The sequence below is a fragment of the Typopeltis vanoorti genome, chromosome 4 (assembly GCF_054136105.1).
Source record: "Typopeltis vanoorti isolate ZY-2024b chromosome 4, IOZ_Tvanoo_1.0, whole genome shotgun sequence".
NCBI lineage: Eukaryota > Metazoa > Arthropoda > Arachnida > Uropygi > Thelyphonidae > Typopeltis > Typopeltis vanoorti.
Window position 1 is genome coordinate 156,533,490 of NC_143552.1, and position 27,772 is coordinate 156,561,261.

General features: G+C 37.8%; 1 protein-coding gene across 5 annotated transcripts in view; it reads right to left on the reverse strand.

Moving 5' to 3' along the window:
• Window positions 1–27,772, reverse strand: part of LOC150107782 (eukaryotic translation initiation factor 4 gamma 3-like) — a 949,069-nt gene that overhangs the window by 759,247 nt on the left and 162,050 nt on the right. For 4 of the 5 annotated variants that reach the window (XM_090392049.1, XM_090392046.1, XM_090392048.1 and 1 more), the window contains exon 5: window positions 26,635–26,889. In XM_090392049.1, coding sequence (XP_090248175.1) covers window positions 26,635–26,889 — 255 coding nt within the window. The remainder of the gene's footprint in view (window positions 1–26,634; window positions 26,890–27,772) is intronic. The other variant, XM_090392050.1, reaches the window with a different exon arrangement.

Below are 27,772 nucleotides of genomic sequence, written 5' to 3' on the forward strand. Positions count from 1 at the left end.
CATACGTTTAGAAGTGAGGAATTTATGTCAAGTAAGGGACTATAGTATAGAAGTTTTGTTTGTGATTAATTAAGTAAAGGGAACCCAGACTCTTAAGATTAAGGATTTGATTAACATGTATACTTGTCCTTGTGCAATAATAAATTGTGTTTCTTAAAATATAATCAAATGAGTTTGTCATCCTTTCTGCGGATTTGAGCTACCGTTTGGAAAATTTCGTACCGTGCATTTAAGGGGAAACCATTAGTGATATAAGAATTGGGACTACGACTGCATGCCTCATGATCCCTACTTTTTCTTTAAGTATTCTTGGATAAAGTATCAGAGTTTAGTTGCTGGCTGATGCAGTCTTTAATCAATATAAATTCGTCGGCATATCTGATATTAAGTGGTGCAAAAATTTATGTTAACTGTAAGGCTAGAGTAAAGACAATTAAAGATACAAAGATAGTCAAAGTCACACACGCAAGACGCCAGACATCCAAGATATAACAATATATATATATATATATATATATATATATGTGTGTGTGTGTGTGTGTGTGTGTGTAAGTTATACAAGTGGTTTGTATGTGCTGAAAGCTGTAAATGATTTACTGATAGATTAAAGGTTTATGTGCTGTTCAACTTGTAACTGCTCCCCAAGGCCTTAAACAGGGATACTTTAATTTTGCTCACCCCATGTGTTTGTGTGGGGGGGGGGGGGGGGAGATACATGAAATTTGTTTGTGTGGATTCATAAAAGGAAAAATTATTGAAATTATTCGAAAATAGTAGAATGGAAATTAATCAGAATATTTACAATACTGCTGAAATGGAAACTTTTTTGGCTTCTCTTTGATAATTACTCTTACCAACGACCACTGTTCACTTATGAAAAATACAATGCTTGGTTCCTGCCATTTTAAAGCTTATTCTGCCTGATCCCTGATAAGAACCAACAGTTCAAAACAGTTGTCAAGCCAGTGAAACCTTAATAAAATACACTAATAAAAAGCAAATACACAAAAACATGGGCAACGTTCATCTTTTAAATAGAGCAAGCTAAGACAACTCTAATGCCGAGAACTGTGTTCTCACAAGCTCTCCGATTCAATTTTTGAATCTTTCGAAGTTCATATATACCGTATTTTCCAGTGTATAAGACGCACCCAAGAAATTTAATACAATTTTCTGGAAATAACCTAACACAAAACATCTCAATGCATCAACTCAATACTGATAAACATCAGTAACTGATTACTCGGATAAGATATTATGAAACTTGAATAAGGACTCCCCGTTCTTAGCCAATGACGCGCTAGAAGTCAAGTGAAGGTCACGCATCAATTTGATTGCATCATTAACCACCTACAAAGATCTTGGAACATAAAACGGAGTGTGTATGACTTTGAAAAGAGGAAACAATCTTTACCTTCATTATATAAGACGCACCCCATTTTTAAGATGAATTTTTAAGGTAAAAAAGTGCGTCTTATACACCGGAAAATACGGTGTGTGTGTGTGTGTGTGTGTGTGTGTGTGTGTGTGTGTGTGTGTGTGTGTGTGTGTGTGTGTGTGTGTGTGTGTGTAGTATTTTCATAGCAAGATATATATATATTTCAGGATATATATATCCTGCTATGAAATAAAGATCCTTCTTTTTATTTTTGCATTTTTCCTGTTAGGCCAAGTATCATTACACGTATTTTTAATCTTTCTTCATTCTGTAATCTGGACAATGCATGAAATATTCATGCATTGGCAAGATTACAGATTACATTGTATGCTGAATTAAATTTTATAAATGAATGTTTTGGGGAAAAAGTATACACTCTTTAAAAATTGTTATCAATTTTTAATGAGTGTATACTTTTTCCCAAAACATTTGGCTGAAAGCAGGTTACGAGCAATCATCTGATATGTGGATGTACTGCTGATTATAAAAGGAATAAGAGATACAGAAAAATCACGTAGTGCAAGCTAAACTCTTTTTTCTCAAAGAGAAGTTATGAAGCCTATCGATGAAAGCCTTCAAAGGAAGCCTACAAGAGGGAAGAGGAAGCAGGAAGAGGTAAACACTCAAAACATCAACTCTAGAGAAACCCACTCCTTGTATCCACTTACAATGTTCATGCCCTCTTGAAATCTGGGAAATTTCATGAACTTTGCACCATTAGTCTGCAAACAGTCAGCAAACCTTGATGCAGTCTGAGAACACGGATTTTGGGAATAAAGTCACATCAAATTGCAAAAAATGGACCTTTATCTATACATCAGCAGACAAATCTGGTGATGGCAGAATCAAACTCCTGGTCAACAAAAGGACCATTAGTCACATCTCATCTATATCCAAAGTCTCCGAGAGAATAATGGTCATAACATTAAACTCGAACCCAAAACTAACAATAACCTGTACTTATGCATCCACCAAGACTTCAGATGAAACTCAATGAATGCTTTCTACAATCACTCTCAGACTTTCTCTATAACTGCCCCAACACCTAATCTCAGCACAAAAAATAAGACCAGATATTTCAGGAATCACAAAAATATAGGGCCTTTCATGTACCACAGTACAACTGAAAATAGATATCTTCTAACTGAATTACAACACTCATAACCTTGTCAATCTGCAGAGCAAATTTCCACCAAACCTAGAAGAAAATAGACCTGTGAACATCTAAATGGAACAAGATCACAAACTGATCATATTTTAATCAATGAAAAGTGGATGAAATCAACTCAAAATTGGAGAGTTTACAACAGTGTAGAACTAAACTCCAATCATAGAACAGTAAGTGCACATATAAAATTTCATCTCAATGCTTTTAAACCTAAAACAAGAAAATCAAATAAATATATTAGAATGACCGAGCTATTCCTACCATACAAACTCAGTATAAACAAGCATTAAGCATTACAAAACCAACTAATGGTATGCTCGGTGCCTGAAGAAACATTCCAGAGCTTTGCTTATCCTTGAAGTAGCAGCAAAAACTTTGGTTACCAAGACATTATCTTTTCAAACAAAATGGGCAACACACAACAATGAAGAACTCATCAAGAAACAATAAAAGAATCAGAGGACACAATCTACATACTCAGTTAAAAATACTAAATGATGAAATACATATAGCATTTAGAAATGACAAGGAAAACCATATCCAGGTATCTCTCAAAAACCTATCAAAATACCCATAAAACCAGATAAATGTACCAGGTAGCTAATTCCCTATATACCATGGAACGGAAGCCCAAAAAAAGACTAAGAATAAAGGCTAAAAATGGCAAGATATCTGAAGATAAAAGTGAAAAACTCTTACTATGGAAGAACCACTTCAAAAAAACTATAGAATAATTCATCTAACTTCACTAAAGATGCCTTTCCAGAAATAATAATCCAAAAAGAACTTCCCGCTATATGTAATAATTTTACAATGCAAGAATTTGAAACTGGACTAAAAACACAAAGAATAAGAAAGCATCTGAATTAGATATAACAGAAGAAGCTATTAAACATGGAGGAAAAGATCTTTGGAAACAACTGTTAAATATCTGTAATACAGTTCTAGTTACATCCTGTAAAAACTCGATGTAGCTTAAAAATACCAAAGCGCTTTACATCGATTTTTTACACAGGTCAAGTCCCATGAGAATATTGTAAAAATAACCTTGTTTGTCTCTGTATATTTTATGCTAGATATTACTGTAAATAACCCTTTGGAAATTAACTGTACATACTCTTTAACAAGAATATTTTAGAGTGTTAAAAACGAAGGAATGTTTTGCTGCCGGATCGTTATGTAATAGCTCTCTATGAGGGCATAAGAAAGGTTGTTTATGACTTTTGTGTACGAGAAAGTGTTTACAAGCTCTGCGCATAAACACCTCCAAAGTCAGTCTAAAAGATTCAAACAACTTTCCGCTGGCGGGCAATTTACGATCAAAAGGGTGCACGGATGAGAACAAGGAGCGGGTCGAACTTAAAAGAAGATGAGAGTCATGCCAAATTATTTGGGGTTTACTACCCTAGTGCAAGGACCCGAGATTGCAAAATAAAAGGGGAATGAGACAAGCATAAGGGGCTTCCAGTCATCAGCAGAGAGTCATCGGAAGTCGGAACCAGAGTGGAGGTGAACTGCAGACCATAAGCAGAGTCCGAACCAGAGCATTGGCAGCAGAGAAAAGAGGTGAGGCAAGACCCCAGTTACTAAAGAGGAGAGCCGAGATCCAGGTGCCAAGAGAGCAAAGACGAAGTGTTGTTACCAAAAAAGAGCCAGAGCCAGTCGGTGGCAGTTACAGCCATCAGCAATTAGTAGTAGCAGAAGTGGCAGCAATTAGAAGCAGAAGTTCCCGAAGTAAGTATCCAGAGGAGAATTTGCCTGCATGCTGAAACCTCTTGTATATGTGCTATTCGAGTACCGCAGATTGCAGTCAAAAAGCCTGCTAATATCCCGAAGTGATACCACTGTAGCAAGATACTCCTGAAGGAAGCCTAAAACTCGAGATGAAAGAAAAGCCATAAAGACTTGAGTAAAAGACTCTTGACTGAATGTACAATACAGCGCCTCTGTAAGTTACTTCCCTTTGTATATTTTCTGGAAAACTTTGTATGTTTTCATGTCAACTTAATCATCTCTAACTCCTTTTATAGCACTCTTTCCTCCATTCTTAAGCTTCTTCAACAACCTCCAGAATATTTTGCCACCTTCTTGATATTTATTTTCTATATTCTTGCCAAAGTCCTCCCATGACTTTTGTTTAGCTAGTTTTACACATTGTTTAGCTCTCTTACATTTGTCTCTGTATTCTGTAAGAGTAAAAGCCGACTTATTTGCCAGGAACTTTTGATATGCTTTCTTCTTTTCCTTCACTGCCTCTAACTTCCTGTGTCCACCAGGGAGTTCTGATTTCTTTATCCTTGCACACAACCTCACCACATGCCTCTCTGGCAGAATCAGTCAATGTTTTCTTCAGAGTTTGCCACTGAATCTCCAAGGTTTGATTCCTGTTCTCAAACTCTTTAATTTTCTTTTCAATAATCTTTGTGTATTTTAGTCTACAGTTCACATCTGAGAGCTGCTCAACTTTAATTTGCTTTAAAACTTTCTTACATGTTATTCTTTTCAATATGAAATTCAATTTTATCCTGCTCAAGACTAAATAGTGATCACTTCCAATTTCAAATCCTCTGTCCACTCTGGTGTCCTGCACCAGGGAGAAAATATCACTATCAAAAATAATAATAGTCAATGAGACTTTTCTTATTCCTAGCCTCTTCTCTCCATGTGAATTTGTGCACATTTTTATGTTGGAACATGGTGTTAGTAATAACAAGTCCATGTCCTGAGCAGAAATCCAACAGATTATTATTATTATTATTATTATTATTAAACAAGACCTCATGGAGTCAAAGACTCATCTAGGAGGTCCTTTGTCAGGTGATATTTGCCATTATTATTAGCTTTGCTCTTTTCACCAAATTTTCCCAAAATATTTTTGTATGTCTCACAATAATTTCCTACTCTGCTATTTAGATCTCCAACAAGGACCAACTTTTCCTTTTTCATTGTGTCAGTTGCTTTTTCTAAAGCTTCAAAAAATTCCTCCACTTCTACCTCCTTAGTAGAACCTTCTGTGGGACCATAGGCACAAATAAGTCTCATTGTCCAGTTCCCCATTCTCATATTTGCCCACATTACTCTACTTGAGACTGACTGCCATTCAAGAAGATTAGCCTCGTATTTTGTGTTGAATACTATGGCTACTCCTTTTCCTTGATTGTCATTGCCTGAATATAACATTTTGTATTTATTGCTCAGAAAGATCTCACTAGTTTTGGTCTTTTTTGTTTCAGTCACCCCTATTATGTCGATCTGGTACTTATCTAATTCCTCAGCTAGCTGCATTTCTTTGCCATTCAGGCTTCTTACATTGATAGTACCGATCTTTAACTCTGGTGATGTCGAGTTGGGGTTTATTTTCAGATTTGTTCCAGTAGCTGACTTTTCGCTGTTCGCCCTGGTTCCCTGGCGAAAACAACGGGGGCCTTGTTTAACCAGGCGACGCCCCAGCCGGCATGAAATTTTGTCATGTTGTACCATCATTTTTTTATTTTGGTTTAACCAATAAGAATACAATTTGGTCGGCTAAATCCCAAATTGCCAGCCCATCCTTGTTCGTTCAGTATCAAAGTAGATACCCAACAGGGTGCACCTCGAGAAGGTGAGGATTGGATATTAGGTCAGAAGCCCTGGTCGTTTCTCCGCATTCCTTTAAAGGCTATGTGGAGGTCTCCTCTCAGTTATACAGCTTTGACCCTTAAGCACTCACTACCTCTAAAGGCAAATTATTCCACAAGACTCACTGCTCTGTGAGAGGAAGCTGTGAAAAAAAAATTAACTTCCATGGATGCCCCCATGTTTTCTCTCGCCACCTTCCATATAATGAAAACTTTCATCCAACAATAAATTTGTAGACCTCTATCACATTACCACCTCTTTCTTCTGTTAACCAGTCTGTAATCCACATAGTCACAATCTGTCCTCATAATCTGGATATAATCTTTATAACTTTTCTTTGCATGCTTTCCACAGCTTCTTTATCCCCTTGGAACATGGAAGACAATCTGGGCACATTAACAACCGAACCGGCCATGATGTCTATACATGTCCAGCTAAATCTGGATAAGATTCGGTACCACCAATTGAATAACATGGATAAGAAGTGCAATTTGATCTCTCTCTATTTCATCATCCACAGGGCCAGTAGGGAGGTTAATTAATAAAAAGGAAAAATAACTTCCTTATCTTTACATGTCAAGATTTGCTACAACATTGCAATTATTGTATTTGCAACTTTTCTATGTGACCTTTGAATGTCAAATTCCGATCCACTACACGAAGATCCCTAGTCTCATCAGTTTCTTGGAGCATAACCCCACTAATATAATATGCCACAGGAAATTTCATCATGCCAAAGTGCATCTAGTCTCATCAGTTTCTTGGAGCATGATCCAATCTAATATAATATGCTGCTTGAAATCTCATCATGCCAACGTGCATCACTTGACACTTTCATTTGCTGAAATTTCCAGCCTATTCAAATCATTTTGCAAGTGCTGATTGCACTGCCTATCTTTGCATCATCAGCAAACAATATCCTGTTAGTATAAATTATATATTTAGTTTAATCCTTTATCCACGTGTAAACAAACAAAGGTGCAAACTTTGTTTGCTTACACTTGGATAAAGGATTAAACTAAATATATAATTTAATCTAACCAAGTGGGAAAAAACTTCCAACATTCTCTTAGACTATTCCTAATGTCATTAATGTATAGACTGAACAACAATGGCCCAAGAACTGAACCCTAATGTTCACCACTGGTCTTTTTTTTTTTTTTTTTAAATCTTTGTACAGATTATGGGCAGTAGTACCCATACATCATGTCCAGACTTAATATAGGCCTAAGCCTTTATACAAGTGTTTTACCCTATGCCTATTCTAGTTATCATTGTAGTCATTCTCTGGTGGCAATGCCACCAGAGAATGACTACAATGGTGGCAATGTCATGCCACCAGTGCCCTGTAGTGTCCTCAAGGAAAGAACTTTTATATCTTTCAGCATAAGCCCAAGCTGTTTTAAGTCCTTATAGCTATCTGTGCTCCATATGCCATGTAAAGAGATGGTGGGGCTGGTAAACCAAGGAGTTGCCTCATGCTCTTCCCATATCTTACTAACTAGATCTTGGTTATTCTTATAATAGTTTACCTTATTATTATGGCTATAGGCTAGTGGGGCCCTGTTCCCACAGGCTGGGCATCAACAACCCAAACGTCACCATCTCTTCTAATCATTAACTCTGGCTTACACAAACCAGCAGAGGTCCTATAATGTGGTTCCACCGCAGTCTCCAACCTTTGTTCTTAAAGTGGTTGTTCAGAATGGAGACCACCGCGTTATGCCTCCACACACGGACCCCATGGGTGCGGAAGCAACACTGGGCTAGATGAGACAATGTCTCACTGTACTTGCAGCCAGCCCTACAGTTTGAGTCGTTACTACCCCATCAAGCTGTGCGGGCTCGAGTGGGCAGGGCATTGATCCTCATCCTGATAAAGTCAATATACTCGAATCCAGGGAGGAGTCTGAACTTGGCGATTCTGGACAGCCGCAGCCATGGGATCAGTCATCTAAGTGATGGAACCCCGAGCCCACTGTCCTTCACTCTAGCATGGAAATATGCAGTAGGGGTGTCAGGTGACAGTCGGAGTCATGATCTCATGGCTGAATGGATAGCCAAGATATATGTCCTATCAAGCACCAACTTGTGGTAAAAGCGAGGGAGGAGATAGTGGGAAAGGAGAAACAGTCTTTGCTGGGGCTTGAGAGGAGCTTTCCTCAAAGAAGCAATCCCAGCTTCTAAGATAGAAGGGACAGAAGACCTTCCCTTTGGGGTGAACATGATACTGAGGTATCTCCACTCTTCCAGGATGGTCAAAGAATGCAACGGCCACCCGTGCAGGGAAAACTATAGTCTCAATCTTAAGCTTCTTGTCATGGCCAGAGGGAACAAGAGCTAAAGAGCAAGACTTCTCTACGTTAATAGAAAGGCCTCAAATAGAGAAAAAGTCAACAGCCCGGTCAAGGAGTTCCTGAAAGCCTACCTTAGTAGAGGCTACGAGAATAAGATCATCTGCAAAATCCATAGCAATAAAGGAAGAAGCACCTAGAGAGTAGCCTATATGGCTAGGAAGAGAGTGAAGAAACTCATCTATGACGCAATTAAAGAAAAGGGCAGATAGAGGATCACCCTGGCGAACACCCCGCACTGCGAGAATAGATGTTGCACGGGACCCTGTAGTGATAGTGATGGAGCTACCCAAGTATAGCTCCATAACATAGGAAAGAAAGGGTTTTGGACATCCAGCAATAGACAGTGCTCGAAGGAGAGCATATATATATATATATATATATATATATTCTCGCACAGCCATCCGAAGGGACAAAAACTCTGTCTATAATCATGCTGTATATGTTGCTGAAGTCGTTTGATTAAAATTTTATGATAGAGTCTAAGTATCACAGGGAGAGATGGTGATAGGTCTAAAGTCTGATGCACGGCTTGAAACTTCTTTCTTCGGAATGACGACAGTTCTTGAAGCACATAGGTATGGTGGTATTGCTTTACTGGAAAGGAGAATGTCCAATAAGACTTGAAGAATCTTCAATGGCACCTTCCAAAGATTAACCGCAGGAAAGCCATCAGGTCTGGAGGCGGAGAAATTGGATGGAAGAGCTGTTTTGATCTCCTAGATGGAGACTGGCTGGTATATTTGAAGGGCAGGAATGGACCTCAATATCGTAGGGTGGTCATCATCAGGGAAGTGTGGAGGTGGAGCAGAAAAGACTGTACTCCAGAATTTAACAATATCATCATGTAAGTCTGCTAGAGGTGGAGGGGAAGCACTGTCAAGGATTGTCTTGGCACATTGCCCTCTATTTTTATAGAGGGCCTGCACAGCTGCATAGGCCCTGTCCCTATTTGACAAAGTCATTGTTAAATGAGATGTAGGCTATGTTGATGAGGCATCAAGTGTTCGGAGAATTCAGCATGGAGGTAATCATTTAACTGATCTGTGATATCCATTCCCATAAGGTGAGTCCGGATGAGAGATTTAAGAATTTGATGGTTATATTCCGGAAGAGGAGGATTATCCAGAGATGATGTCAGTCTGAGAATCAAAGCCTCTTCTTCGACAGCAGGATGGTGGCTGGAAGATGGAGAGGAAGGGACAGGAGATACGGAGATATTACCTGTCCCTACCTGTGGCGAATGAGCTGCCAATTCTTGAACTAAGGCTTTGTAACTGGCTTTCTGTCTATCTTGATGGCATCCAAAGATCTTAATGGGAACACCCAAAATAAAGCCTCACTGATGTTCTTTATCCCTCGAGCCGTCAATTCTATCTCATGAGTGGCGAGGATCTTTTCTTCTTCGGCAGTCCAACGTGCTTTGATGCACTCAGTTCTTATTGCAGCGTTGGCTTCTGCAGGACGTTTTGAGGTGCGATACACGCCAAGGCCAACTGCTGTAGAGAATGCACAATCGCAGACCTGAGACACAAAGTGTCTGAGATCTGGAACTCCTTGACTGCCGGAACAAGCATGATGAGAACTTGAAGAAATGGGTTGATGACAATCCTTACAGTGATTTCTTTTAACTTTCTTCCTGAGGACACTGCTGGGACGGGTGGCAGGATCACTTCCAAACAAAAAACAGACATCTGGAATCGCACTCGACGAGTCAGATTCACACCCACCGTATACCACTATTTGATATGTTTGTCTGTCAACCATTCACTGATCCAAATCAAGAGTTTATATTTCAATCTGATATTCTCCAGTTAATGCAGCAGCTATTCATGTGGAATCCTGTCAAATACTTTAGCAAAACCCAACATTATTATAGTGCATCCATTCCCTTTATCCAACTTGGCCATAACATTGTTATAAAATATAAGCAAATTGCTAAAAATATGACATTCCCATTTGATAAACCCATTCCCATTTAGTAAATAAACCCATGCTGTTCCATGCAGAGTATAGCTTGTTTCTGTATGCAAGTGTATACCAACTGATAATATCTTCACTACCACACCAGATATACTGATAGGTAGGTAGTTATACATATCAGTTTTTGCACCACACTTGTAAAATGGAACTATTATACATTCCTTCTATTCCTGCAGTATCATTCCTGAGCTGTGACTCAAGTTATACAAACATGTGAAAGGTCTAGTTAATTTGGTTGAACATTCCTTTAGCAAATGTGCTGATATTCTATCTGCCCCTATTGACAAATTCTGATCCAGGTTATGCAACAGCTCTTCGACCTAATTCCCATGCATCTCTGACTGTTCATTCATTGTAGTAGTAGCACTGTGCATGATGTTACACACACCTGCTTTTGATATCTTAGCAAAGTGAGCACTCATTAATTCAACATAGCTATAGAATAACATGTATGCCACAATAAATAACTTTTTTATTATTATGTAAATATTTCGTCAGATGTATCATAAGACATCGTCATACAACTAACAAACAACAATAGGAATTGAATTCAAAAAAGAAGAAACAGTAGTGCACATTCTTAAATTAGAATCCCTCTATGTATACAGTTGCATATTCATGGATTAAAAATTGCTTAAATTAAATTAAAATATAGCAGATAAATTATTGAATACAATTGAGGATAACAATTTCCCACACTTTTGAAATAGGGAGACAGTCATTTTGATTAAGATTAGGTCTATGAAGTAAGGCTTCAGCACTTTCTTTATATAACCGTTCATGTTTATATGTGGATCGATGTAGCAACTTGGCATTTTGCCATTGGATCCCATGGTTAGCATTTTCAATTCAATGTTGTTTAAGGCCAAATTTGTGCGATTTGATAAGGTGGATGTGGTCTTGAAGTTCAGAGATACGTTTATTTATAGATCTTCCTGTTTGTCCATAGTAAGACAAGTTACAGGAAATGATACTTGGTATATGCAAGGTAGCATCATCGGTGAGAGTTTGTCTTTTGGAGAAGGTAGCAAGTTGTGAATCTGGTTGATGGGTTTGTAAGTAGCAATGAGTTGATATTTTTTCATAGTTTTTGCAACACATTCAGAGATGCCTTTAATATATGGAATGGGAGTCCTGTGGACTTCTTCTTGTATGGGATGATTTGCAGAAGCATGATTAATTATTTTTTGGGATATTATGGGATTATATCCATTTAGTAAGGCTGTCTCTTGACAATTTCCAATTCTTGTTTTAGGGATTCTTCAGAAAAACAAATCTTGTGTGCTCTAGATAATAAAGGTTTTACGATGCCATATTTTTGAGATGGATGGCGAGCTGATTTATTATAGATTATAGATTTATTATAGACCTGAAAAAGTTGTTCCGATTTGGTCACCTGGGTTTCTTGTGGCCAAGAAACAAGAAAGTGGCCAAGAGGATTCAGAGACGAGTGACCAAGATGGTGACGGGTCTGTGAAATATTCCCAATGAGAATAGGTTGGTTTTATGGGTTACAAAGTTTAGTTGATAGGCGGAAAATAGGACACATGATAGAACTTTTAAGATATTAAAGAGGTTTTATAAAATTTATACTAGTGAAATCTTTCAATATATGACAAATAGTGGTGAGTGAATGGAATGGACTGCCAGAATTGGTTGTGAGTTCCCTGACGGTGAATGGATTCAAGGAGCAATATGATAGGATTTGTGTGTATGATGGTTGATTCTCCTATGATGAGTCTACGAACTCCATGGAGATGCCGTAGAACAATAATATAACCACAAGAAAGAATATATGATATGTTCTTTCTTGTGATTATATCAGTTGCTTTAATATCATTTTTATTTGAGGTGTTTATCAGAACTTTCCAGCCCCCCCCCCCCCCTCGTAAAAACCACTTGTGTTCAAAGTTTATTTTTCACTTGGTTAGACTATAATAAATTTAGTTTAATCATTGACCCAAATGTAAGCAAAAAAAAAAATTTTTGTGCCCAAAGTATCTTAAGGACTGAGGCAACTCGTAGTAAAGGTGGACAAACGAGTTACTACAAGTTGCCTCAATCCTGAAGATACTTCAGGCGCAAAAATTTTTTTTGCTTACACATGGGTAAAGGATTAAACTAAATTTATTATAGTCTAACCAAGTGAAAAATAAACTTCCAACATCTTTCTCTAAATCCGAAGTAAACTAATAATAAGGTGGTACACCTTTTGGAAACTCGTATAAGTAAATATGACCTCTCCATTGCTTCTGCCTTAGTATCAACGAGCGATTTGAAGGGGAGGGGTGAGTCTGCTTTTGATGAGAATAGACGTATTATTTTAGACTGAGCCTGATTAGATCGCATACAAGGTTTTTCAGGAATCTCACATTGCACTGCCGCTGAAACAGTTTGATTCCTACTGTCTCCCCCTCTGCATGAAACATGCAAGAGGTCTAATGGACGGCAGGCCCCGCAGGAGGTAGGCTTTCAATCTGTGGCCAAGTGAGATACTGACATTCCTTTCCCCATTTAGTAGGACGCTACAAGTCTAAATCTTGCTAGTAGACCACCTTGGTCTACAGGATTTTTTGCTGGCAGGCCCCTAGTCCTGCAGGATTATATACAGGGTGTTCGGGATAAATTTGACATATTTATAATTAATTATATTTTTCCGTAAGTTACATGTATTAACACACACTTCTCTTCATTTAAAAGTTTGGACCCTTCTTCATTCATATACAAGATGTCAGAAAGGATGGATAGCTAGAACCCACCTGAATCATGGAAGAGAATAACTTGTATCATGATGATTCGTGCCGGCCATCAAAATAAGGATATTACGACTGCTGCCCAATGCTCCCTGAATACAGTAAAAACAATCAGGCATGAACTAGAGACTTGCAATGGTGACTACGAGGATGTAGCAAGAAGAAAGATCCCTAGCAGACGATCTGATTGCGTTCGTACAGCAGAATTCCTCGCAAATCTGCAGGAACAGGTGTTGAAGAACCCTGGCATTGGAATTCGGGCTTTGTTCGTGGAGTTGCTAACTGTAGTCAAGCCCTGGATAACAAGGGTAGCCAATGGTAGGCCGTATGTATGGCAGCAGGATTCGGCCCCTTGCCACACCTCTGGGAAAAGTCAAAAATGGTTGTCTGAAAATTTCTACGACTTCACCAGTCCAAATGTTTGGCCTCCAAACTCCCCAGACCTTAACCCCATGGATTATTTTGTATGGGGCGCAGTTGAAAAAGACACCAATCGCACTTCCAGTAATACAAAAGCCCAGTTAATGGATAAAATTAAAACAGTTTTTGCGGCCCTTCCCAGGGAGACTGTAGCATCAGCTTGTTCGAGGTTCCGAAGCAGAATTGAAGCTGTGATCGATGCTAATGGTGGTTATTTTGAGTAAATCTTGTTGATAGTATTGTAATTAACTCTGCCTGTAATGTTTTTTTGTCAATTCATTAAATTTAATAGATACAAAGAAGATTTTCTTTTTCCTTACGAAACTGTCAAATTTATCCCGAACACCCTGTATATTGCTCTCAAACAATTTCAGTTGGCAGGAGATCCCTGCTCTGATATGGAAAACATCAAGGAGCAGATCTGGATCCTTAATAAGGAGCAGTCCCTAGAGGTACTGAAGCACATAATGGATAAGCTTGAATCTGACTGGCCAGGTTTTATAAAGCAGTACATTCAAACTAATGACCAGGATGGAGAGGAGGAGATATCACAAGAAGATTTCATTACTGTTCTGTCACCAAAATCCCCCTGTCAAAGCAACTCACAGGGGGAGCATTCTAACAAAAGACGTAGAACTACAGAGGACCAGATGGATGAAGACTCACTAACACCAGATATCCCGAGGAACACTGAAAAGGTTCCATCTGTTATATTAAGGGACAAAAGGCAAATGGACCACTGTCTCATCAGCCCTTAGGGAACATAAAATCTCATATTCCTGGGCTAAAAACCAAGATGGAGTCAAAATCCAGCCAGCATCAGTCACTGACTACAGACAAATCTAATGGATAACAAAAGTCTTCCTTATCACACATTTGCTTTACCCAGTGAAAAGAATCTCAAGGTGGTGATTCGCAGGGTAACCGAAGGTGTGACCTCTGAAGAAATCGCTGATGACCTTATGAGTCAGGGCCTGACCCCAGTCAAAGTGAGCAGGATGCTCAGGTCAGATAAACGGCCAATGCCACTGGTTCTAGTAGAGATTGACAAGACACACAAAAAAGATATATGAACTGACCACTATCTGTGGCCTCAGAATTTCTACTCAGCCGCTAAGGAAAAAGTAGTCAGCTGGGCAATGTCATAAGTGCCAAAGTTTTGGCCATGCTCAAAAACTTTGCAAGGCAATTTCATGTGTTTAAAATGCAGTGAGGGCCACCAGACCATCATGTGCACCAAGCCAAGATCCACGCCAGCTAAATGCGCCACTGTGGAGGACCTCACCCTGCCAACTACAAGGGGTGCGTTACACACCCAAAGAACCGCGGGTCAGCAAAAACTGCCCTTCCAACACCCTACAGCAACGCTCAAGGCAGCTGTGCAGGTCGCATCCCGGTCCAAATAATCTCCAGTTCGACAACTCAGGAAAGAAAACAAGCTGCAGCAATGACCAAAACTTATGCCAAGGCCGCATGAACTAAGGCTGTTCCATCCCATGAACAAATAAGCTCTAATCTAACATCAGTATTAACTGCCTCACTAGCTACCACGTTACAAGAATTCAGCATAACAAATCCTTTGCCATCCTCCACGAAAAGATTCCTACAAGGTACCCACTCAATTTTGACAGCCCTCAATAATGAATAAAAGAAAATTCCAGCCCAACTCTCTCATGATCATTGCATGGAACGCAAATGAATGAGTAACAAAATTCTGAAATTGCAAGACACAATCCTGATATAATATTAGTAAATGAAACACATCTCAGGCCAGCTAATAACCCCAAATTACGGAACTACATAATGTACAAAACAGACAGACTCACCAGCAGTAGAGGAGGTACATCCATATACATTAAAAACTACCTAAGCCACAATGTCCTGACCAATCCACAAACCAAGAACCAACAATGCTGGCAGTAGTATCAAAATCTATGCTGTATACAATCCACCCAGCATTCCATTACTGGTATCTGACTTAGATTCCATTCTCAGCTTCACAGACTCCATCATCATGGCTGGTGACTTTAATGCCAAGTATACAGTCTGGTACAGTTCAACAATCAATGACAAAGGTCGTACTCTAAACCATTACTCAATGCAAAATTCTATTGTTATAGCCGGACCCACAGAGCCCACCCATCACAGCTCAGCTGGAAGCTCAGATGTACTTGACATAGTCATCCTCAAAAACATCAGATACCAGTATCAGTTTGAAACATTAAATGAACTTTCTTCCGACCACAACCCCATTCTGCTTAGACTCGGTACACAAGAGCAATTCTCTCCTCCACACTCTTTCATATCTTGGGACAAGCTCTCCAGATTTCTCCCAGACCACATTGGCCCTGTTATTCACATTAAAGAGGAGATAGACCTAGCTGAAAACAACCTAACCAGTCAAATCAAAAAAGGAATGAAGTCAATCATCCAAACTATAGTCTTTCACCCTAGTGGTCGGATCCCCGAGGAAATCATGGATCTAATCAGATTGAAAAACAAAACCAGAAAGCGGTACCATAACACAAGAGCCCCACAAGATAAAACATCTCTGAATAATCTAAATAGACAAGTCCATGAGGCTCTCCAAAAACATCAAAACCAAGATTGGGAATTCAAGCTGACAAAGCTAAACCCAGAGGACAACTCCATCTGAAAACTCGAGAACCCTCTGCACTAAAAGGCAACTTATATTCCCAATTCAGACCAAGAAGGGAATAGCCCATACCGACAAGGAAAAGGCAGAGGCTCTGGTAGACAGCTGGGAAACTCAATGTAACTCCTCTTATGAAAATTTGAACATCAATCTTATCTACAAGATTCACCACCGAGTCAAGCAGGCCATAACACAACAAAAGGATGACCCAGAACCTATCACACCCACTTCTCTGGCAGAAGTTATAAATATCATAATCCATTTGAACAACAATAAGGCTCCAGGTCCAGATGGAATCACAAACAAAATAATCAAACTACTCCACAGAAAAGCCATTGTGCATCTAGTCAATATACTCAATGCCATCCTCAGACTCAAGTATTTTCCCTTAACATGGAAGATGGCAGATATCATGCTAATCAAAAAGATTGGAAAGAACTCCCAGCTCCCCGAAATCTACAGACCTATCAGTCTTCTGTCCGGCCTTGGAAAGGTTGTGAAAAAAGTCATCCTTACAAGGCTTCAATCAGCAACAGATAATTAGGTATAATTCCTAATGAGCAGTTCTGATTCAGAAAAAACCATAGCACCGTACAACAGATACACCAACTGGTCGAATCAAAGTTGAATCACCAAAGGCTTCAACTGGAACCTACACACAGCTGCAGTCTTTATAGATGCTGCGAAGGCTTTTGATAAGGTGTGGCATCAGGGTCTTCTCTACAAGCTCATCACATTCAATATACCAACTAATCTAGTAAAAATAATTCACACATACCTCAAAGACAGATTCATGCAAGTCAAAATAAATGAAACTGTGTCAACCAAATGCAAGATACTGGCAGGTGTGCCGAAGGGCTCACTCTTGCCCCCCCCTGCTATTTTCTATCTACATAGCTAATATCCCTCAAAACCCAAGTTCAATAATCACTGCGTTATATACAGATGATACTGCATTATTAGCAAGGTCTCTCAGCCCCAAACTAGCTATCAGAAGACTCCAAAGCAGTATTTATACATTAGACAAATGGTTGATGAACTGAAGGATCCAAGCAAACCCACAGAAGAGTTCAGCCATATTGTTCACTAGAAAGAAGTTTCAGGCCAAGGAAGGCATACATCTCTGCTAGGAGTTAAGATTCCATGGCAGAGCAAAGTCAAATATCTTGGCGTGATGCTTGACAGAAAACTACAATTCACCAGTCATATAGAACACATAAGCTCGAAGACATCCAAAGTAATCGCACAGCTCTACCGCACTGCTCATATACAGGATGGTAATGTGCCCAGTCATCACTTACATCTCCTGCACGGAGCCATACCTCAAATACAAATATTCAAAAGCTGCAGAGAATACATAATAAATGCCTGAGAATGAGTTTGGATGCCCTATGGTTTATCAGAAACTCCCAGATTCACAGAGAAGTCAATATTCCCTACATCATATCCCTCCTCTGTGACCTAGCAGAAAAGTTCTTCGCCAAGACAAACAATCATCTGAACCCACTGATCAAGCAAGCTTCAGACTACAATGAAGCAAAATTCTGCAAATACAAAAGACCCAAGTCAATTCTATGCTCAGCTGAACACAGCTAATCTCACTGCCCTTTCAGGGCGAGCTTAAAGCTCAATAATTCTCCATTCAAAGAACTTCCTTTTCAGACAATGGGAATATGAAAAGCATTTATGCTTCACCCATCAAATCAGTATCGTTTTGCCTTAGTATCACCACTTCTGGGTCTGGCTCCCACTGACGAGACCACAATAAAGATCGAAACCGGTATGGGTAATGGCCTTTCCCTTAATTCATAGCATTATACATGTCTGCAAGGAGATGTGCTTTGCATTATGGGAGATACTGAGACAAGGAGTGATCAGAGCTTGGTCCACCTTTACTACGAGTTGCCTCAGTCCTGAAGATACTTCAGGTGCAAAATTTTTTTTTTTTGCTTACACTTGGGTCAAGGATTAAAGTAAATTTATTATACCACTTGTGTTCATACTGATAAATTATGGAGACTACAACCATATTAAGATAATTACTTTAATTTCCTGATGTTTTGACCTTCATATTAAGATCATTATCAGGAGTATACACATATAAAAACAAGCTACCATTATTCTACTGGCCTGACCACTAATAGAATAAAAACCTATATACATCAAAATATGTCCTATTTATAGCATGGTCAGAGATCAAATTCATATGAATACTTTTAATACAGCAAAAGTGTTAGCCTAATCAGTAATTTAACATAAATGATTGTTGTATTAAGACTAAGATCCTGGATTACTTACTCCTAATTATAATTTATTATGACTCCTAAAACAAAACATTATGTGGGTAGAATATGGAATATGTACCATCCATATTCTAGAGATTTTTACACCATTTTTATTGTTAAGATTAGGATGGTTGATAAGTATTTTTATTATTAGGTCTTGTGAAGAATTTTGTTGGTAGTATTTTTTCTGTAACCATTTTTTAGGAAGGTATTGCTGGTTGAATTTCACAGGCCTTTTTAAATTTGCGCTCACGCCACATTTTAGTTTGAAGTAATGAACAGGTGCTTTCTGGTCAATTCTATGTAGAGTATCCATGGTATGATCAGAAAGGCCAGATTTACCACAGTTATTAAATTTAATGTGTCATTTATGTTCCTTTTTTTGGATAGGAATTTCACCTATATAAGGCAAATTACAGGTGAATTGAATATGGTATACTCCAAGGTGGGAGAGGAAGTGGATATTGAATAAGTTCTTTAATTTTGCAGGAGATTTAAACGTGGCATTAAGGTTGTATTTCTGTCGTATTTATGTTATCTGATATCCTTTAATGTATGGAATAGCTACAGTTTTATTGTAATCAGGTTTAGTTTTATTATTAGATTCAGTCTTGTGAAGAATTTTGTTGGTAGCATTTCTCTGCTGTAACCATTTTTAAGAAGGTACTGCTAGTAACTTTTAATTCGTACTTGCTCAATGGAGCAAATCTTTAAACCTGTTTTTTTTAGGGTGTTAATAACACCTAGTTTTTGTATTTGGTGGTGGTAAGAGATTTTGTGTATGTTAGCCAGTATGTGTAAGCTTACAGTAAACAGTGAAAGAAAGAATGCCAGAAGGAAGATGTGTGATGAGTGAATCTAGAAATGGAAACGTGTTCTGACCTTCAATTTCAATTGTATGAATTTGTGTTGTTGTTTAGGTGGCTAAGGAAGTTTTCTAAAGTCTTGCAGCCATGCTGCCATATAATGAAAACATTGACGTACATAAACCAGACTTTGAGTTATAAAGTAAAGGAATCTAGAGCACATTACTCAAAAGTTTCCATATTGAAGTTAGCAATTATGGGGGGGGGGGGGGGGGAACAGTGAGCTCTTGGCTGTACCTTCTTTTTTTGCAGATAAAAAGTAATCTGCCACACAAAATAACCAAAACTATCACATGAGTAAAGAGCGCGATGATATCAGGTGGGAATTTGCCCTGTAAAAGAAGAATGGTGTCACTGAATGGGATATTTATGAAAGGGCAGAGATGTCAAAACTGACTAATAAATCACTTTTATCAAGTGCGATGTCCTTAATTTAGTTCACAAAGTGTTGTCTGTTTTATATATATAGGAGGGAGAATGACCTACCAACTCCTTGAGTGTTGATGCTAGTTTCTTGGCTAAACGATAACTTGTGCTGTTGATACCTTCAACTATCAGCCAAAACAGTTCACATTCTGTTTATGAATCTGTGCATTAAAGCTTAAGTGTTAGGAGAAACTTGAGTTAGAACTTTAATGAAGTGAAACAGCACTGAGAAAGGATTAAATTCTTCCAATATTTTGTCTCAGTTGCTGAGACATTGTCAGGGAGTAAAACATGAAACACACAAAACTCAGAAATCAGCCTAAATAAATATGGTTGCATAAAACTTTCCAAAATATAGGAAACACTTATTCTTTAAAATCCCAGTTTACATCCTAGGCTGCCAACAAGAGCCCATCATGGAGGATGCCCCACCCAGTTGGGACTCTAGTCTTTCATCCACGTGTTTCACTTAGTTTTGTGTCACCGTGGTGTGTGTGTGTGTTACAAGTCTTATATTGTACTCCCTGGTGATGTCTCAGCAACAGAGACAAAATACTGGAAGAATTCATAATTTAATCCTTTCTCAGTGTGTTTCACTCCTTAAGGTTCTAACATCTGCTTATGATTTTAGGCAAATCGTAAATTTTCAGAGAACGAGCTTAGAGTAGAAGTAGTTGTGTAACAGTATCTGCGGGTCAGGGAAGTAAATTAATTTTATTTTTTTTATTTTTTTAATCTGATTAGCTGGGTTGTATTTCACAAATTGATAGGTAGTGTTGCCTGAGACTAATTGATTCATTTTATCAAGGTTGGGTGTTCAGTTTAAAATAACTGTGGCACTGCCTTTATCAGCTCTACTAATTATGATGTCCTGACTTGCTTTTAAAGATTTCACAGCTGCTAATTCACTTCTGGTGATGTTGTAGCTATTGCTTTTGTATTATTTAAAATGTCAGAGGTTTCTAATTGTATTTTAGCTGCTATGGTAGTTGGGAGAAATCTTAAGTTTCTTTCGGTGTGGTATATAAAATTGATATTTGTTAACTGTCCTAGGTGCCGCAGCAAAGTTTAAGCATTTACTAAGTAGCAAGAGTTCATCCCTGTTCTCTGAAGGCAGTTGGTTGCTCCTGCTATCATTGGCTTGTGGTTGACTATTTTCAAAGTCATTCAATGATGAGAAATTTAAATATCATAATTACTAGAGGAATACTGATCACCATGAAACATTAAAGGAAAGCCACTTGTGTTTTGGAGAGAGGCTCAATGTTGTCTAAATAATAGAGGTCTGGCATTATTTATCCATTTTCTCCAATATCTTACAAAGACAGCTAGTCAGTAACTATTTACTTGTGTTGGATCTTTTAGTGCTTTTAGGATGGCAATCCAGAAACTTCTCCTTGGTAAGTATTCTATTGTATAGCAAGAGAAGATAGTGTTAATTTTGACTATCGCATAGTGAATGTCAACAGGCCCCTACTAAACTGGTATGAGAAAGTGGAAGTGCTCTTTTCAGTTCCTACTTAAAAAATGACTAAATATGGCTCTAAGCCATTTGTACACAAGTTGAGCTGTTTCTTTGTTGTCCTTTCACTATCAAAAATTCAGAAGGATATGAAGCAGTTCCTGAGATTCTAGCAGAGCTTTCTCCTAAAGTGTCTGCAATTACTTTCAGCTCATATTAACAATGTTCCAGGGTAGATTAATGGTGTGTTATATATCTACCCTTTATTTTCTGAATTTTATCCTGTACAGCTTTTGCGGTGATGGCATAAGTAAAATCAATCCATGAGTGTTTTGACTCTAAAGTATAACATTAGATGCTTTTGCCCAAGCACATGTAAAAGCTATGAGATATGAGTAAGGTATCTCTGAAATATCACACCATACTCTTATTTTATTTATTTATTTTTATTTTTTTGGCTTCTTGGCACCATGGCTTTGGTAATTATGGTAACTGAGATGTTTTTCAAGTGCCAGTGTACAGCTGACTGCCTTACCATTACATTCTGCAGAATAGGAAAATGTACTACAATCAGCATGGTCAATTTTTCACACAAGACTCTGCGCAGAAGAGCATAGTTCCTGGAAGGATATGGTACAAAGCACAGGAAAAGGATTACTTCCATATATGTCATGTCCTCTTTGACAGCTCACAGTAACAGTGGAAGAAAGGCAGGATAAGCAGACTGTAAGATCTACTGAAAAATATGAATGGGTAGGCATATGAAAGTATGTATTTCATTGATTATTACAAAGAGAGAGAGGTCATGAATGTCAACTGACTAATAAATATTTTTTCAACAACAGAACCTTGTCTATTTGTGTTAGCACTACTCCCACAGAGTATTGAATCCATTAAATTCACCCACAGGAACACAAAATTATCAAGTTTGATTTGGTAGGCCATCTGTTTAGCATACCTGCTCTCCAATCAATAGGTAGTGGGTTTGAATCCTGTCATGGGTATGGATGTTTGTGACTGTTTTTAGGCAGAAAATGAATTTCATCACCTGACCATCACAACACCTCTCAAGCAGTATAGAAAATATTAGAAGTGATAGACATAGCTGTTCCAGTATATACAAATATTTGATCACGATGCTTCTCTTTGGAGTTCATTAGTCGCTCTATACCTTTTATGGTCTCACTCCTGAAAAATTACTAAAATTATCCCACTCACTGAGAACTGCTTAGCAATAAAATTATGGCAAGGGTCAATGAAAGAAAAATCATCAGATACCTCCACAGAATGGATACTCCTGTATCAGCAGAATGTAAACCAATAAGCAGGGCAGTGGTGTGAGACCACTGCCCTGCTTATTGGAGGCCAGAAATGCCTTGAAAAAAGTTCCATGTTTGGTCTCTAAAGCAGGGGTTATGGAACACGTAAAAAACAAATAAAAAATTACAAAAATATATATAAAAATGATAAAAATGGGGGGAGGGATTAGCCACCGACAGTACAAACATGCTATAGGTTTATTAATAACCTTTCATGGGTGGTAACCACCCATTGTTAAGCTGAATGCATTGAAAAGGAGAATGGTTGCCCACTAGGATAGCAACTTCTCCATGGGCAGGTCTATCTCCAGTTCTATCGTTACGAATTATAGTGAAATGTCTTAAGGATGGGTCCTCACTGAGTTTTAAATACATTTCAAGCAGACATGAAAAGACAGGGTTGTGTTTCTGCAGAAGAACCTTGATACGATCAAGATTTTGGTAAAATCCATGACAATTCCCACTAAGAATTTTCCCATTTCTTTGGTTTTGTAGATGTGTCTAATTTCCAAGAGAGTGAGAGATTACATTTGTCTAGCTTGTCAAATGCTTTTGGGAAATATGGATGACATAAAAGTGTCCATCTCTTCCTTTGGAAAAATGTTTAATACCTCATCTGATGTGTCAGGATCAGTGGTTGTACTTGGTTTACATTCTGCTGATACAGGAGTATCCATTCTGTGGAGGTATCTGATGATTTTTCTTTCATTGACCCTTGCCATAATTTTGCCAAGCAGTTCTCAGTGAGTGGGATAATTTTAGTAATTTTTCAGGAGTGAGACCATAAAAGGTAGAGCAACTAATGAACTCCAAAGAGAAGCATCAAATCAAATGTTTGTGTATGCTGGAACAGCTATGTCTATCACTTCTAATATTTTCTATACTGCCTGAGAGGTGTTGTGATGGCCAGATGATCCTCTTTACATCCTGATAAGATATTTAATCCAGTTTTTTCTTTTGTAATTCTTTTTCATCCTTCCACCTCTGACATGCTTTGGAATAGGCCAGATGTTCTCTAACAGTTGACACACTTAGGTTTGCAGAGCAAGATCTAATATCATGCTCATTACTACCACATCAAGCACAGATGATAGAGCCAGGGCAGGCAGTTAAGATATCCCACCTTTACCAATACTAGTTTTGGTAAAGGTGGATGGATGTGATTAGGATGTGCTTCATACATTTCATTTCCTTGAGCTCTGAACATCTCATCTGGAACATCAACGCGATCCAGTTCTGATATATATCATATCTCAAGAACAGTTGAGTGGTGGTAATTTTATGAGGTATTGCTGTAATTGGTATTCCCCCAATGATGTTACTTGCAGTTGTTCTTCTGAATATTGCTAGCATGAGATTTCAGCAAGAATGTCACACGAAAGAGTTTTTTTAATGGTTTTGGGAGATCCTGCCAGTCCTTCTAAACCCTTCTGAATAAAAAAGAATGATCTTTTTTCTATTGGATGGATGATGAGAAACACCAGTATATTTATATGTGTATCAAGTGTCTTTTGTTTCTGATGATGTATCTATGGTATCTGTAATTGACTAGGAGCCTTGTGCAGCCATTGGAAAATTTGAGGATGAAGGATTCATGCTCAAAAAGAATTTTTCATTTGGAGCCCAAGATCCTCATTAAAGACCAACTACACATGGATAGCTACTACACACATCAGCCACTGAATCAGAAACCTTTATGCAGATGCAAGTAAATGTCACTTACACAGAGTATATGCAAAATACTTGGTTGGGTGCATCATCACATGTGTTCAAGGAAACTATTTAAGAATGATGCTCATCAGCAATCGCCAATGTTGATCACAATGGAAAAAACAAACAATCTTTCAAAGTTCAATAAAGGGCTTATTGTGGGTGCCTATCTCGCTGGAACCACGATTTTGAAAACAGCAGAGCTGAGTGGATTTTCAAAAGGTGAGCTATCCCTGGTGTTTAATCGGCGAAAAATAGCCTGCATTGCTTTTCTAAGAGGGCATAATTATGGTCCGAAGACGTCAAGAATGGGATTGCTGTTGTCTGTTGTATGGACAAACAGAACTTCCTGTGTGCAGTAATTAAACCCAAGCATTTAATGAAAGCTATTCACAACCCATAACTCATCAAACTATGCACAGGGAATTGAAGAGGATCGGTATTGGCAGTCACATGCCTATACATAAAATTTCTAATTCAGTGGCCAGTATGTGTATATGCCAAGCAACAAATACACTTGAAAGTAGAACACTAGATACACTACCAGCACTGCAACAAGCCTTGGGCCCTGTCCCCAGACTATGGAGTATGAGCCTTACTGCGCAATATGGCCAACTCTTGTAGGCAAGCCCACTAGCCAACAGATTATGGCTGGGCAATCCAGGGTCACTTATCCTGCTGAAGCAGGAACCAAAGTAATATAAGACTACTAGGAATTTCTCCTTTCAATGCCACTGGTTGCACTGCATACATGGTAAATTTAGTGGCTGCACATTGGTTTCCAGTGATGATGATGTTCTGGAAGACAGGACAAAAACAACCCTCAGCGAGAGTAGATTGATAAATAAAGGAAGAAACTATAGAAAAGAAGAAGAAAAAGAATGAAAAGGGTCAGCACCATCATTAGAAGGTCTCTTCCACCACAAACAGATGCTCCATGCAAAAGGCAGTTAACTAAGGATTTGGTGTGTATATGAAGCAAGAGCCAAGGATCATAGCATATTTTCTTGGAGAAAATAAGAAAAATTTGAATTTTCCATTCTTTTTTTGGAGAAATAAATTTTGATTTATTTGGAATTACAACTGTTTGAACAAAATAACGGCTATGTTGTACAGAATAATAATACTAAGTTACTTCATTAATTGTTTTGCTTTATCATGCTTCATTTTGCAAAATGATAAACTCAATTCTGAAAAATGAATTTATCAATTTGCAAAACACTAACATCATTTTTTTTATGGCAAAGTAATTACTGTTATGCCACTATTTGTGATACAAATAGTGGCATAACAGTAATTAGATTAATATTTCTCAAATTCTGTGTCACTATTCATTAATGGGTTATTTATTTATTTATTTATTTATTTATGGAAGGAAATTCTTCCTGTAACTCTGTTAAAAAGCCATTTTCTTGTGATGCCATCATTTTGGAATACAGAAATCAACTTTATATCATCGACGCTTAAATGATGTTTGCAAGGCACATGCAAGCAATGGTAAGAAGGTGATGTGGATTTTAGATTTATTTTATTTTAAAAAATCCAAAGGATAGTGTTCCAAAATGAAGGTCTGTCCTTTAAAACAAAAAACATATGGTTAACATACTGCATGCCTCTAAAAAACATTGGTTATATATTTAAAAATACTAAAAACCATAAAAGAAGATTGATTAATCATCTTTTTCAAGTTCTTGTGATAGCCACTCAAGGTAATGAGTTCACTAATGCTGCACTAGATCATACTATGATAAAGTGGTCAGACCTTATACATGGAGATACCTCCATGGAATGTATGTGTGCTAGTGGGCAAATTTGCCTATTTTGCCAAAAGACTTCCTTGCCTAAAAAGGAAGAGGAGGCAAGAATAACAGTATTTTAATATCTAACACATGGCAAAACGATCATACAGACATCAAGATTAATTAATAGGAATGGTTTAAGTGTTAATTATGTGATAAACAAGTATAAGTAATAATTGATTCCTGCCAACTGATTAATTTTATCAAAATTCTATGAAGTGAGTGGTTCTCTCTACACCAGTTTTACAATGAACTATACCTATGAAATAACTATTAAAAGAAAATGCTGCAAAGTAGGAATAAAAAATAAAAATAAAAAAAAAACAGAGAGAGAGAGAGAGCAAGAGAGAAGAATGAAAGAGAATTAAGTTTCTCACCGATAAACTAACAGTGGGTCGAGGATGCATTTGTTGGCTCTGAGCTGGTTGTACCAACGACTGTTGCGGAGAAGGACCATGTCCAACAGGTACTGAAGCAGAAATAGCCTGCTGATGGTGTGGGCCTGGCCCTGAGAGTGCCCCAGATGGAAAAAGGCCTGAAGGGGGAGCCTGGGCTTGCTTGTTCATGTCATGAGAAGCAGTATTCCCAACCTGCGGCACCTGACCAGACTGGATTTGGCGAAACTGCTGTGGCTTAAAATACCATAAATTACATTGAAATAATCAGCTTTAACCTTTCAAATACAAAATACAATCCTCTAGACAAAAATATATTATAGCATTAAAAGGAGAGTCTATATATATATAATACAATTATCTGTTTCAAAATAGAAATGTAAGCAGACATTACAAAATAAAGAATGCAAAAACTTATGTTAAAATTATTTAATTGTAAAATTTCCATCCATTTACAACAGGCATCCTTAGCTGATGGTCAGAGATGTCAATTACTGAAGTATCTAAATTGTTAGTGACAAAAGAATTCCTGGAATGCCTGACCAGAAATTCAAATTTCTATTTAAGACTATCAAATGTTAAAAGGAAATCTGACGATAAAGCATCCTCAATATCATTCGTGGCAATCTTAATGGAAATTTAAAATTAGAGGTCAGCTGTTTTAGGAATAATACTTTGCATACCATTAACAATTTCTTGAATGAGAAGTTGGCCAGATATTTGGCCAACTTCTCATTCAAGAACTTTTGATATTATCTGAGAGTCATGATTATGCTATTTCATATTCGTCTAACAGAATTCACTTTGAAGCTGCAAAATTTATTTTTTTAAAACAAAAGCAACTCCACCTGACCTCACTTAAGTCCTTAAAACATAACAACAAAAAGACAAAAGCAAGGCTGTTGTAGTGAAAACAGAATAGAATAGAATATTACAGGAAGATCACTTTATTGCTTAATGACTATTTTACTCTTACTGGAACCTATTTTCTGGTCCTGTTGTTAGAGTAATTAATTATTAATCATTAATTTCTGTTGTTGCTCTAACAACATTAAATACATTAATGTTGTTAGAGTAATTAATAATCTACTCTTAATGATAATCTTAAAAGCTTTTCTGC